Consider the following 12,582-nt stretch of genomic DNA (forward strand, 5'->3'; position numbering starts at 1 on the left):
ATATTAATATACACTGCTGGTCAAAAGTATTGGCACCCCTGCAATTCTGTCGGATAATGCTCAATTTCTCCCAGAACATGATTGCCATCACGGTCCCCACAGTCAAACATGGCACAGGTTCCCTGATGTTTTGGGGTTTCTTTGCTACCTCTGGCACTGGACTGCTTGACTGTGTGCATGGCATTATGAAGTCTGAAGACTACCAACAAATTTTGCAGCATACTGTAGTGCCCAGTGTGAGAAAGCTGGGTCTCCCCCAGAGGTCATGGGTCTTCCAGCAGGACAGTGACCCAAAACACACTTCGAAATGCACAAGAAGATTGTTTAAGAGAAAGCACTGGAGACCAGCAATTAGTACAAACCGGAATCCCATAGAACACACGTGGAGAGATCTGAAAATGGAAGTTTGGAGAAGACACCCTTCAAATCTTAGAGACCTGGAGCAGTTGGCCAAAGAAGAATGGTCTAAAATTCCAGCAGAGCATTGTAAGAAACTCACTGATGGAAACCGGAAGCAGTTGTTTGCAGTTATTTCGTCTAATGGTTGTGCTACCCATTTTTGGAGTTTTGTGTAAAATGGTAATGATTTCTTGTTCATTCTCTTCTGTGTTTTGTCATTGCAAGCAAAATAAACGAAGATATTACTACTGTACCAAAGCATTTGTAATTGCAATCATTTTCTGGGGGAAATTAATCATTATCTGACAGCACTGCAGCGGTGCCAATACTTTTGGCCAGCAGTGTAAGAAGCAGTAGCAAGTTGTGTTCTGATTTTTTAATTAATTGTCACGTGAAATGGAAAGATAAAATGGCAGCACCAATGTCTGCTGTGGCTGCTTTGGCTAACGACAGTTTCGACAAACTAGGACGAAACGCGATATCAAATTTGTGGAATCTGTAGAAACATTTTAGCCGAAAATTGCTTAAGTGCTGTAATGGAAATGCGTTGCTAGGTCCTCCCATACAAACCAGACAAATGAAATGTGACACATCAAAAAGACACCAGCCAATACAATGTTAGAGCCAAAGTTATTTCTATTGCATTTTTTAGCTAAAATATCCTTTATTTTGGTATCGTGGAGTCTGCACTCTGTGGAGAGATTTCTTTTGGGAGGGATGACTGTATATCTGTGGACTAATTCAACATCATAAACTATGCTTAGGAGCAACAGTGTCACGTCATATTAAAGATCAAGTGAGTCAAACAAATTTATTATTTGAAAGACCCGGAGCAGTGTTTTTAGAATAAATATATACAGATAATTTTCTTTTAAAAATAGGTCAGAAAAAATACTGTACATACTCATTACACTGACATGGAAATGGTTCATCCTTGCAGGCCTTTGTAGGATACAGGATTATCCAGCAGCACAGAACACCTTCACATTCGGCATTTAATGTAATAACTGTGCAATTCTTTGACAGGTGTGTTTGTGTATAGTTAATACACTGCAGAATTCATGTGTAGACATGTACATGTCAAAATACTCTAATTAACATTTTGAGGCTTGAATTCAAGGTTCAGTGTCGGGTTTCACACACTGACAGTACCATAACAATGCAATAAGATTCCAAATCATAAACACTAGAGTGTCATGAGCATTTAGACTGGATGTGTATATAAATTAGGGGTGTAAAGCATTAATTTCATGATGATATGATATATTGATTCTTTGGATAACAATACGACATTTGCTAATATTAAAAAGTCTGCCATGATTGCATTTCAATTTGGTCCAATTCAAGGGCCTTGATTAGATTTAATACGACATGTACCCGTAATAGAATCAGATGCATTTCAACTAAACCAGGGATCGCAAACCAGTTCAACAAAGGGTACAGGTTTTCACTCTACCTGAAAAAGAGGGCATCTTACAAGTGCAATGAGTTGATTATCCGGTGCTGCTTGTTTTAGCAGAAACTTAATTGGTTAAAATGTCTATGCTCGATCTGTTGGAATGAAAACCTGCACCCACTGACCTAAACCAATAAAAAATACAAATTCATTTTGAAGTTTTGGACAATTTTGTTGCATAAAAATTTGGACATTTGAATTAAGACCAGTCTTTTTCACAAAAGTGCATATCTCAAAGATGACAAAGTTGATCAGTGTTTTGCGTTTCGATCGGCCTTATTGGATTGTTGCCTAATACCGTATTGGCCCGAATATAAGACGACCCCGATTATAAGACGACCCCCTCTTTTTCAAGACTCAAGTTTGAAAAAAGACTTTTTGAACACCAAATTTTTATACAGAAAATAATTACAATACATCTGAAACAAATGATTATAACAATATATTTGAGAGAAAAGGCATTTAATTTCGCATTCAAAACTTAATATCTGAACATTTAAACATTTAACATTTAAATATGTAAACTAAAGTGCAATCAAATTCATAAATGAATGGCTTGTGGTTTTTGAAATATAAATAAGAAAAAAATATTGTGATAAAACAAAATTGCAATAACCATTAATTATCAAAGTGAAGTCTAACTGTAACTGAAGTTCAGCATTCGATTCATTGATGACTGGCGCCATCCAGCGTCGTGAATGGGTATATGTCTAGGCCGCAGTTTTTTTTTTTTTTTTTTTTTTTTTAGGCCGCAGTTGTAAGACGTCCCCCAGGTTTTCATTCTTACTTTAATGCAAAAAACACCGTCTTATATTCGGGCCAATACGGTAATTCCATAAATATTGATCCAGATCGATAAATTGTTAGAATCCTAAATCTTGTTTTTGTGTTTTTTTTTGTCTAACCTATGTCATACTTGATATTTTTCTTTAAAACTGATCAGCATGTTATGAATGCATGAACTCTCAAGAGTGCCACACTGTATCATAACAGATTAGGCTTGACCGATATTGGAAAAACCATCATTGCGATCTTTGGGGGGTTTGCGATATACTGCCAAATTAAAACTAGAATAATTTTCAACAGGGAACTTGAATAGCTCTGTTTGGGATAGGCCTGAACGATATTGGAAAAAACATTAACATTGTGATATATATAACTTTTTTCTTAAGGCGCACCAGCACAAAATGTAGGCACACCCACAATTTTCTTTGCATCACCTTAAACGCCAAACTTTTAATCACTCTCCATAACATTCATATAATGCATTCACTCATTCATCTTCTCAACGGCTTATCCTCACGAGGGTCGCAGGGTGGGTGGATCCTATCACAGCTAAATCCATGCAGAAGGCGGGGTACCCTCTGAACAGGATGCCAGCCAGTCGCAGGGCACATATTGACCAGTTTTTCCAACCTTTTCTGAGTCACGGCACGTTTTTACATTGGAAAAAAATCCTACGGCTCACCACCAACTTAAAATGTTCCAAAATTACTTTCTGTACACACACTATTTAATTATAATATAAATTATCAATATATTTATACTTACTCAGTATGATATTTGATGGAACATGAAACATAATGGAGTAGGTTTCGTCTTGTCCCGAGTGAAAATACATCCGAACGAAACAGCTTTCACTGTATTGCCTTGCCTTCGAGCTCTCCGCTTTATTTTTTACCATAATTTATACTAGGGCCTTAAGCTGGGTTAGAATTTCAGTCAGTTTGGATTTCAAAATTGCCCTTTTAAAAACTTATCCATGACAGCCACCACGAATTCAGGGTGCGTCACACGGAAGGTTCTCAGTCGCGTGCGGGCGAGCGAGCTTGCTCGGAATTATATCCATCAGCCACCTTGCTGTCCACGATAAAGTGGACCCCAGCACGTCTACTTTACATCATTTGATTAGACTCGTCAAGTGTCGATATACACGAAAGTATCCTTTCCATTTCATCCATATATGATGACCGTCAATCCTACCTCTGCGTTTTATTCCAACATATTGTCGTGGACAGTAAGTTGGCTGATGGCTATAAATCCGAGCAGTTCTTGAACGCGACACGAGCAATAACTCGTTCACCTGCACACGACCGAGAACCTTCCACCTACTCCTTCCTTCCTACTGCAACTCCGCCTAAGAACATTCGCGTGCTGTTAACATGGTTGAGTGTCCTTCAAAATACCGTCAGAGGCCACCCTAATAATGTTATGAATTATATATATTTTTTTTTAAATAAAAGTGATATTGGATAATTTCTCGCAGCACACCTGATGGTCTCTCACGGCACATTAGTGTGCCGTGAGAGACCATCAGGTTGAAAAACACTGATATAGACACACAGCCATTCATGCACACACTCACACCTAAGAACAATTTGGACTGTTCAATCCGCATACCATGCATGTTTTTTTGGGATGTGGCGGGAGCCTAGAGAAAACCTACGCAGGAACGGGAAGAACATAAAACTCCACAGCGGAGCCGGGATTGAACCCACGATCCAAGAACTGTGAGGTGGACATGCTAACCACTGTCCCACCGCCTTCATAATGTGAAGTACTTTTAAACAACATAGAATAATCTTTGTCTTTATTAAATTCTTCATTGAGTGAGTCCACTCAAATTCACTCACGCTTTGATGCTCACACTGCTGAGAACAGCCTCTCACTTAAACAGTGAATGAGTTGACACAGCACAAATCTGACTGGGCTGCCGTTAGTGTGTAACAACTTTAAAGAGAATTATAATACTAAGGAGCTGTGAGATAGCAATAGAACAGTTATGTGGCAAGATAACAAATATTAATAAAGTTAACAAAAAAATTAATCACATTCATGAGCAATTATCGAAAATAGATCGAAAATTACGATGATTTCCGAAAGTATTCCGGAAACAGCCGAATGGGGCTTTGACGTCACAGCTAGGAAACAAAAGGTCGAGGCAGGTGCCATCGTTGTTTATCGACGAGAGTTGCGTTTGTGTTTTATCAAAAAAAAATCGCTAAAATGGTTCAAACCTGTCATGCTATGTGGTGTACAAATAGCCATTTGTCGCAATGTAGTACCCATGAGTTCCCGAACGCGAGAAAAAGAGCTAGACTACGCAGACAATGAGTAAAGTTCGTCCGTGCAAAGAGGGCTAATTTTGCTGACCCAGCCTCCGGCATGGTTTTGTGTGGTGCGCATTTTACACCTGAAAGCTATTCGAACTATGGACAAATGAAATCAGGTTTTGCTAAGAAATTGCTGCTGAAAGCAGGTGCGGTGCCCACCATACAGGCGCAGCCACCTAAATGTCCCGAGATATCAAGAAAGAGCACGATGACTGGCACTGATGAGACCACCCCACCACTCCATGCTAAGCAAAGGAGGGGAGCAGCCAAGCTCGAAATGGCCAGTGAGTACTCTTTTATAGTAAAAAACATATCATGCATTGGATATAGGACTGGAAACATGTATAAATTATCGCTCGTAAAATATATACAACAAATCCTCTAATCTCATTCATATTTGTGTCTGTTAGCAGAGCGAAAACCTATGATAGCACAATAAATGATAATTATTCTATACATTACTTTATTTTGCGGTCACGGTGTATCAGCTTCACAAAAAGAAATGCAAAACAAACCATTCGGTGTTTCCCCACACGATCTGTTGCCGGTGTTTCATCAGTGTGATTGCTCCCCTCAATGATCGTTTCATTAGGCTGCAATGGCTTTCGTTTGGGCTCAAATTGATAACCAAAACACCAAAGAAAGGTTCATAACTCTCCTCGTCACCATTAGAAGAACGTTCATTACGTCAGATTCGTCGCTGCAACTAGAAACAAAATTGTCCGCCATCATCGCCACCATTCAGTAATAAGCACTGAGCCGGGTGTTTCCTAGTTGTGACGTCACGCACACAATATGCTACATTTCCTGGATCTCGGGCACCGGTCGTTTTAGCTTGACAATCGATCCAAATTTCTATCATTTTCTTGGTGTTGCGATGTGTGTAATTACACGAAGTGGCATGAGATGAATCCAAAAGGCATGCGTTTACGGATCAATGATGGAATATTATCATTTCCCTAGGTGTTGTAATACTCTTTAACAGTGATTAACACATTTGTGCCTTTGATCGTAGAGCTACAGTTTTCTCTCAGGCCAGATCAAAGCTACAAACCTGTCAATCATCGTTAACTTTAAGTACAAAACACCAGCTGCACTGGTGCGTAGCAGGAGGGAGGGTAAAAGGCTGTGGCGATATGCGAGCATGAAGCAGAAAAACAAGTTTGCGTGTTAAAAAAAAAATCACATGTCCTTGCGATGCTGAGTATTGCACATCCGCACATTGCGATGATGATGTTCAAACAATATATCGTTCAGGCCTACAACAGATATATCTGAAAAGTATAAAAGTAGCGAACAATGACTGCCTTCTATCACGGAAATCTCTCTCTGCCCTACCTCTGGGCACAGGCCAACTCTACATCAGCAATGGTCTTTGGAGCGTCAGAAGATAGAATCAATGGACCTCCCTGATCCCGAATCAGCACGTCATCCTCAATCCTGATACCCATGCCGCGGAAATGTTCGGGAGCCTGCTCATTTTCCTCACTAATATACAACCCTGTAGTAAGAGAAACACAATAAATAAAAATAAAAGGTACAGTACTTCAAGATAATTCAGTTAAGTGTAAAGAGTAAAGGTAAAGATTCAAGATCAACTTTCAGTGCTTTTGATAATGACCTATTTCACCCACAAAAATTGAAATTTAAATTTGTTTTATTAAGTAGATGCTAGAAAAACATGAGTTACCAGAAGCTACTGACAGGTAGTGTTGTAGACACCAAAATGAAGTCATCAGTATCAGTGAGTACAAAGAAATAATGTGCCGACGCTGTGCAATATGTACTTTTTGAGATCTACTGTAGTTATCAAACACTGGTCGCCCAACCCAAGATGCCCGGCAGCTACCATTTTTTCAGCTCGTGATACCAATTCCGAAAACCTGAATGTGTGACATCGCCAATGCTGGCTGGTACTGTACCGATACTCTTTTTTTTTTTTTTAGGGGGGAAAAAAAAAAATTCTTGTAATACTAAATTACTGCACACTCACTTGAATGTAAAGTAATTACTATCATTGCTTGGTCAGCCAGCTTAGCATGTTGGTTGCCATTGATAGCGCTAGATGTCCAATCCATTTGAACTGTGAGGGCTGGCAACAAATGAACAAAAGTTCATTCGGTGTTTTAGTTCATTCGCTGCCAACCGTCCAACTTCAACTGAATTGAATGTTTACTAGTGATAAACTCATTTAAATCCACAGCAAAAGGATGATTGGACGCCACACAACTATCAAAAAAAAAAAAGGGGGGGGGGGGGTTCAGCTTTTGAAAGATTCACGAAAAAAAAATTAAACATTGTTTCCTTTTTTTTTCTTCAGTGGTTTCTTTTTTACAGATTACAATACTTTTGGCCTAGATTTAGCACCATAAACAACTGGACGTCTATTATCGTCTTGGGAAGGGCGACAAGCACCCCCCAAGTTACGATGATGTGCGAAGCTGGCAGCCATCTCGAGGAATACATATTGCACAGCATCAGTGTGTTGTTTTTTTAGTACTCCCTGATACCGATGATGTCATTTTAGTGCTGCATCGGTACTGATGCATCACTGCCTTTTATAAACTAACATTTTCAGTATTACAACATACATGATGAAATTGCTGATAAAGTACAATATTTGGTTAAGTTACAACTGCCTCCTCCCCCCTAAAAAAAAGGAGGATTCTTTTTTTGGTCCTGCTTTTACCTGGTTCTATTGTGATGGTCATTCCAGGCTGTAAAGGTTGTGACCGCGACAATTCTGGAGTGTCATGGACATCCATGCCCAAGTAATGTCCAACATGATGGGGGCAGTACCGCCTTGCAGCCTGGGAAGCATGAGTTAAAAAAAAACAAAAAAAAAAAACAACTTATGATGGCAAACTTATGATGGCAACTTATTGTTATTCTCTGCAACAAACTGAAATACCATTGACAGATTAATCATGATGACGGTAGAACCAAAATGAATCATCCAATTTGTAAGAGTGGGAATCAGGAAATATTGAAATATTTCATTTATGCATTAAAAAGATGGGTAAGATTCTCAGAGATACAGCATATGAACGCAGAGAAAAGATTAAATGATGAAGCAAGAAACCATAACACAAAGGACACACATCATGCAAATGCAATCCCAAGAAGGTCTATATAAATGAATGACTAGATTTTCACTGAGCAGGCACACAATAACCTTTATCCTTGTAATCATTTGAATACTTTAAATTTCCGAAATAGTAGCACAACTGATTTGACTATACATTAAAAATGACATTTTGAAAGGCTTCAGTACCTTTAGTAAATCAGCATCGCTACTCCCAGCCTTGATGATGCCGAGACGGTTGAGCTGTCTTGCCAAAAGCGCTAGCATGGTACTGTAAATGTGATCAAGACTGACACCTGGGGAGCAAAGAGATAAACAGGAGAGCTGGACCTCCAGGACAGCTTCATAAAGTTCCGCCTGGGGAGCGCGAAATCTGGCATGTGGCAAAATAAAGCATGTCAGAATGAAACACCAAGATCAGGATAATGTTGTTGTTTGGATAACCCACTTACTTCCCATTTACTGGCCATGTTCGAGTCACGTCACTGACATAACCAAAATATTCGCAACCGCCGTCCAGAAGCACCATTTCACCATCCTAATGAAGAATCATGAATGTTTGACGCATTTGTTAACAGTTTCTGCACAGCTAGTTTCTACTGTTACCTTAATTATTTGGTTGTTGTTAATGTAGTGCAGAGTATTGGCACGATTCCCTCCTGCAACCACGGGCGGATAGGCCAGGAAATTAGCACCATGAATGCGGTTCTCAAAATCAAACTGCAATTCAAATGATAGATGTTACATACTGAAGTAATGCTCGGAAAAACACTTGATTAAACAGGAAGTAGTAACTGGTTACTGTAGGGGTGCTTGCTGAGCAAAGGTCCCTATATGTAATGTTCCTTATTTTTTTTCCCCCCTGTGCACTTTTTCGGCACGCCACTTAGCCAACGCACTTTGAACAACTCTCATTGTTCCATGCTGGAAACATTCAAAAATTGACGTGACGCAGGGTCTCTTTCGATTTTGCTCCAAACATTTACTGTTGCAGCAAAAATGCGTTTTTAGACAAAAAAAAAGCCCCATTCATTTCCAATGGAAGTAAGATTTAAAATTTCAAAATGTGTGACGTCCTACATTTTTTTAATTCAATTCACATAGTTTCACGTTAAGAAATTGAGGAAATCAAGTCACACAAAAGTTAAAGCACCACTCCTTTCCAGTGGGGAAAAAGGTGACCTGATAACAAGGGCGTAAGTTTGGTCTCAACATGGCAGGGACGATATTACAGCATAACCTGCATGTACACTTTTTGCTGGGGACGGGACATTATTAAAACAGATTGGGTGAACGGAGGTCAGGGCCACATTTCTCACAAATATGAACCTAATTAAATTGACTTATGCTAACTTTCATGTGTATTGGTTCAGATGATACACCGTTTGATTCAAACCATTGTTTTCAAAAACTACGAAAGAAACATTTTGAAAACTTCCAGAACAGATGTCTGGATTTTATTGGCAAATTTAAATTGCAAGAGTTGAACTTATATTACACTGCTGGCCAAAAGTATTGGCACCCCTGCAATTGTGTCAGATAATGCTCAATTTCTCCCAGAAAATGATTGCAATTACAAATGCTTTGGTAGGGATATCTTCATTTATTTTGCTTGCAAAGAAAAAACACAAAAGAGAATGGGAAAAAAAATCATTATCCTTTTACACAAAACTCCAAAAATGGGCCGGACAAAAGTATAGGCACCCTAAGCCTAATACTTGGTAGCACAACCTAAACAAAATAACTGCGAACATCCAATTCCGGTATCCATCAATGAGTTTCTTACAATGCTCTGCTGGAATTTTAGACCATTCTTCTTTGGCCAACTGCTCCAGGTCTCTGATATTTGAAGGGGGCCTTCTCCAAACTGCCATTTTCAGATCTCTCCACAGCTGTTCTCTGGGATTCAGGTCTGGACTCATTGCTGGCCACTTTAGAAGTCTCCAGTGCTTTCTCTCAAACCATTTTCTAGTGCTTTTTGAAGTGTGTTTTGGGTCATTGTCCTGCTGGAAGACACATGACCACTGAGGGAGACCCAGCTTTCTCACACAGGGCCCTACACTATGCTGCAAAATGTGTTGGTCGTCTTCACACCTCATAATGCCATGCATACGGTCAAGCAGTCCAGAGCCAGAGGCAGCAAAGCAAGCCCAAAACATCAGGGAACCTCAGCCATGTTTGACTGTGGGGACCATTTTTGCAATTATTTTCTGGGAGAAATTGAACATTATCCGACAGATTTGCAGGGGTGCCAATTCTTTTGGCCAGCAGTGTATATTAATATACACAATAAATAAAAACTTGTTAATAATCTCTTAACTGTACAGGAATGCAAAAAGATAAACTTTTGTCTTAAGAACACTCAACAATGTCTAAATTAATGAATTAAATATAACTGAAAATACTTTATAACGTTAACAGTAGAAAACATATACAGGAGAACATTTCTCTTTAAGCAGATTCCTAGTCGGGTTTTGCAGATTAGCATATTCACACAGATTAATGTTATGCTCACTCTGATGCAGGTCAGACTTTCAGTAGCAAAGTTAGTGGTGTGTTTCCTACCTCCACAACATTGACGTCTTTTACATTACTAATTATAGTACTTGCTGCTGGCCGAAAAAAAAACCTTGTAATATCCCTCCTCTTCGAAGGGGGCAGAGGAGGCGGCATGTTGTCAACATGTTGTATTTTTGTCTGGGCTGTGTGTGTGTGCGTGTCTGTGTGTTTGGGAGTGGGGGGGGGGGGGGGTCACATCATCAGCCAATCAAACTTGCGTTTCAGGTAAAAAAATTAATTTAAAAAATGGACCGGCACATTCAGCAAGTGAAAATGGGTAAATGTAAGTCTGAACATAATGAAAATAATTCACTTAATAAGTGAAAATGGGTAAATGTAAGTCTGAACATAATGAAAATAATTCACTTAATAATGGTAGGGTCAATTCTATCCTTACAACATAAAGGAAGAATCTAAATTACCTACTGTACATAACAGAACCCATTAGATATAATACAAAAAAGGTTGCTTAAAATTTGGTGGAGACAATTTAAGCATCCTGAAAAGTCGGTAGTGTTATGTCCCTACCGTCCCAATGCAAACCTATGCCCTTGCCTGATATTAACAGGAAGTGACCCGGAAAAGCCCCATAATCTAGAAGAAGTGACCAACGAACAGGAAGTGACAGGAATGCCCTGAAATCAACAGCAACTTATCCACAATGTACAAGAAGCGACCCGTAAGTGTCATAAAATTAATAAAGATTTGACCAAAAATTAACTCATTGGCGACCATTGACAACGTTAGACATCCAATTCATTTAAACTGGAAGGACTGGCAATGAATGCTCGTATTTCAGTGCCATTGGCGGCATGAGACGTCCAATTCGTTTTGATTGATTGGGAGGGGAGTGAACTGACCTGAAATGCCCTGAAATTAATAGGTAGTGACCATTTGGGTGAGCAAAGCATCCCCACATAATTTCTCCCAAAATTGCATTTTCTAGTCTATTTACAATATTTTCTTAGTTCAATGAGATCAAATATTGACCTGTCTTGCAATACTCATACATAGCCACATGCTTTAGGGGTTTTAGACTCATCAGAATTAAAATTTGAGTTAAAAGAAATGGAAAAACTTGTAAATATGCCTTAGCAAAGAGCACAGCCTCATCTACGTCACCATGCGATAGAGCCATTGTCCTCCGAAAACCCTGAAAAACAAGTTGGATAGGAGTCAATGATTAAAAATTGAATAAAAAGCTGAACAATAGAGAGAGTACAGTGACTCATTGTTAAAAGAACGATTTTAAAAAGTACAGTATGCAGCCTTTACGTGAATTGAAAACCCACCTGCGCTGTGATGCGACCTGCTTCCTGCATGAGGGCCACTTCTGATGAGCTTTTGAGAGCCCTGAGTGAATGAATGAGTGGACTTAACGGGCGCGGTACTGGCCCTGTCGCCAGGACGGGACCGACATGTGCTTGGTGGAGTCGAGGGTGGGATGGTTGAGAACTATCATACCATAGTGTAGAGCCTGAAGTAAGACAACAGTAGAAAAGTAGTGGTGAAATGGTTCATTTTGTAAGGTATTAAATTGTTAACTATTGTTGTCATGATAAAACTAAATTCAACTCTATGAATTAGTTTATCACTGTTAGACGCCAAGTTCATTTGAAATGGGAGGGTTGGCAGCGAATGAGTTCAACTCATTCGCTGCCAACCCTCCCATTTCAAATGAACTTGGCGTCTAGCGCCGTCACTGGCAGTCAATGAGTTAACAAAAACAAAAAAAAAATCCTCCATGACTATCAACAACAGCGAAAAATCTAATTTACCCCATGACAACAAATTTCTGGTGACCTGTGGCTGTGCAAAAACAAATAAATGACAACAGCAGCAATACTTCTGCATTTAAATATCTTATCCGGATACATTTCCATATCAATACTTTTGACAACCCCAGGAAAAACAGGTACAAAATACCAGTTATATATCCAACATTTATCCATTAGTCATATTGCAGAAAC

The 12,582-nt window shown here is 39.3% G+C and overlaps 1 protein-coding gene across 4 annotated transcripts in view; it reads right to left on the reverse strand.

Moving 5' to 3' along the window:
• The window catches only part of LOC130931667 (xaa-Pro aminopeptidase 3-like), a 97,250-nt gene that overhangs the window by 73,727 nt on the left and 10,941 nt on the right, over nucleotides 1–12,582 (reverse strand). For 3 of the 4 annotated variants that reach the window (XM_057860624.1, XM_057860623.1, XM_057860625.1), the window contains 7 exons: nucleotides 11,905–12,089; nucleotides 11,703–11,765; nucleotides 8,660–8,773; nucleotides 8,506–8,591; nucleotides 8,243–8,426; nucleotides 7,658–7,778; nucleotides 6,307–6,469 (listed from right to left, as the gene is read on the reverse strand). In XM_057860624.1, the coding sequence (XP_057716607.1) occupies nucleotides 6,307–6,469; nucleotides 7,658–7,778; nucleotides 8,243–8,426; nucleotides 8,506–8,591; nucleotides 8,660–8,773; nucleotides 11,703–11,765; nucleotides 11,905–12,089 (916 nt within the window). Of the gene's footprint in view, nucleotides 1–6,306; nucleotides 6,470–7,657; nucleotides 7,779–8,242; nucleotides 8,427–8,505; nucleotides 8,592–8,659; nucleotides 8,774–11,702; nucleotides 11,766–11,904; nucleotides 12,090–12,582 lie in introns of those variants that run through there. The other variant, XM_057860620.1, reaches the window with a different exon arrangement.

The sequence above is a fragment of the Corythoichthys intestinalis genome, chromosome 16 (assembly GCF_030265065.1).
Source record: "Corythoichthys intestinalis isolate RoL2023-P3 chromosome 16, ASM3026506v1, whole genome shotgun sequence".
Classification (NCBI taxonomy): Eukaryota; Metazoa; Chordata; class Actinopteri; order Syngnathiformes; family Syngnathidae; genus Corythoichthys; species Corythoichthys intestinalis.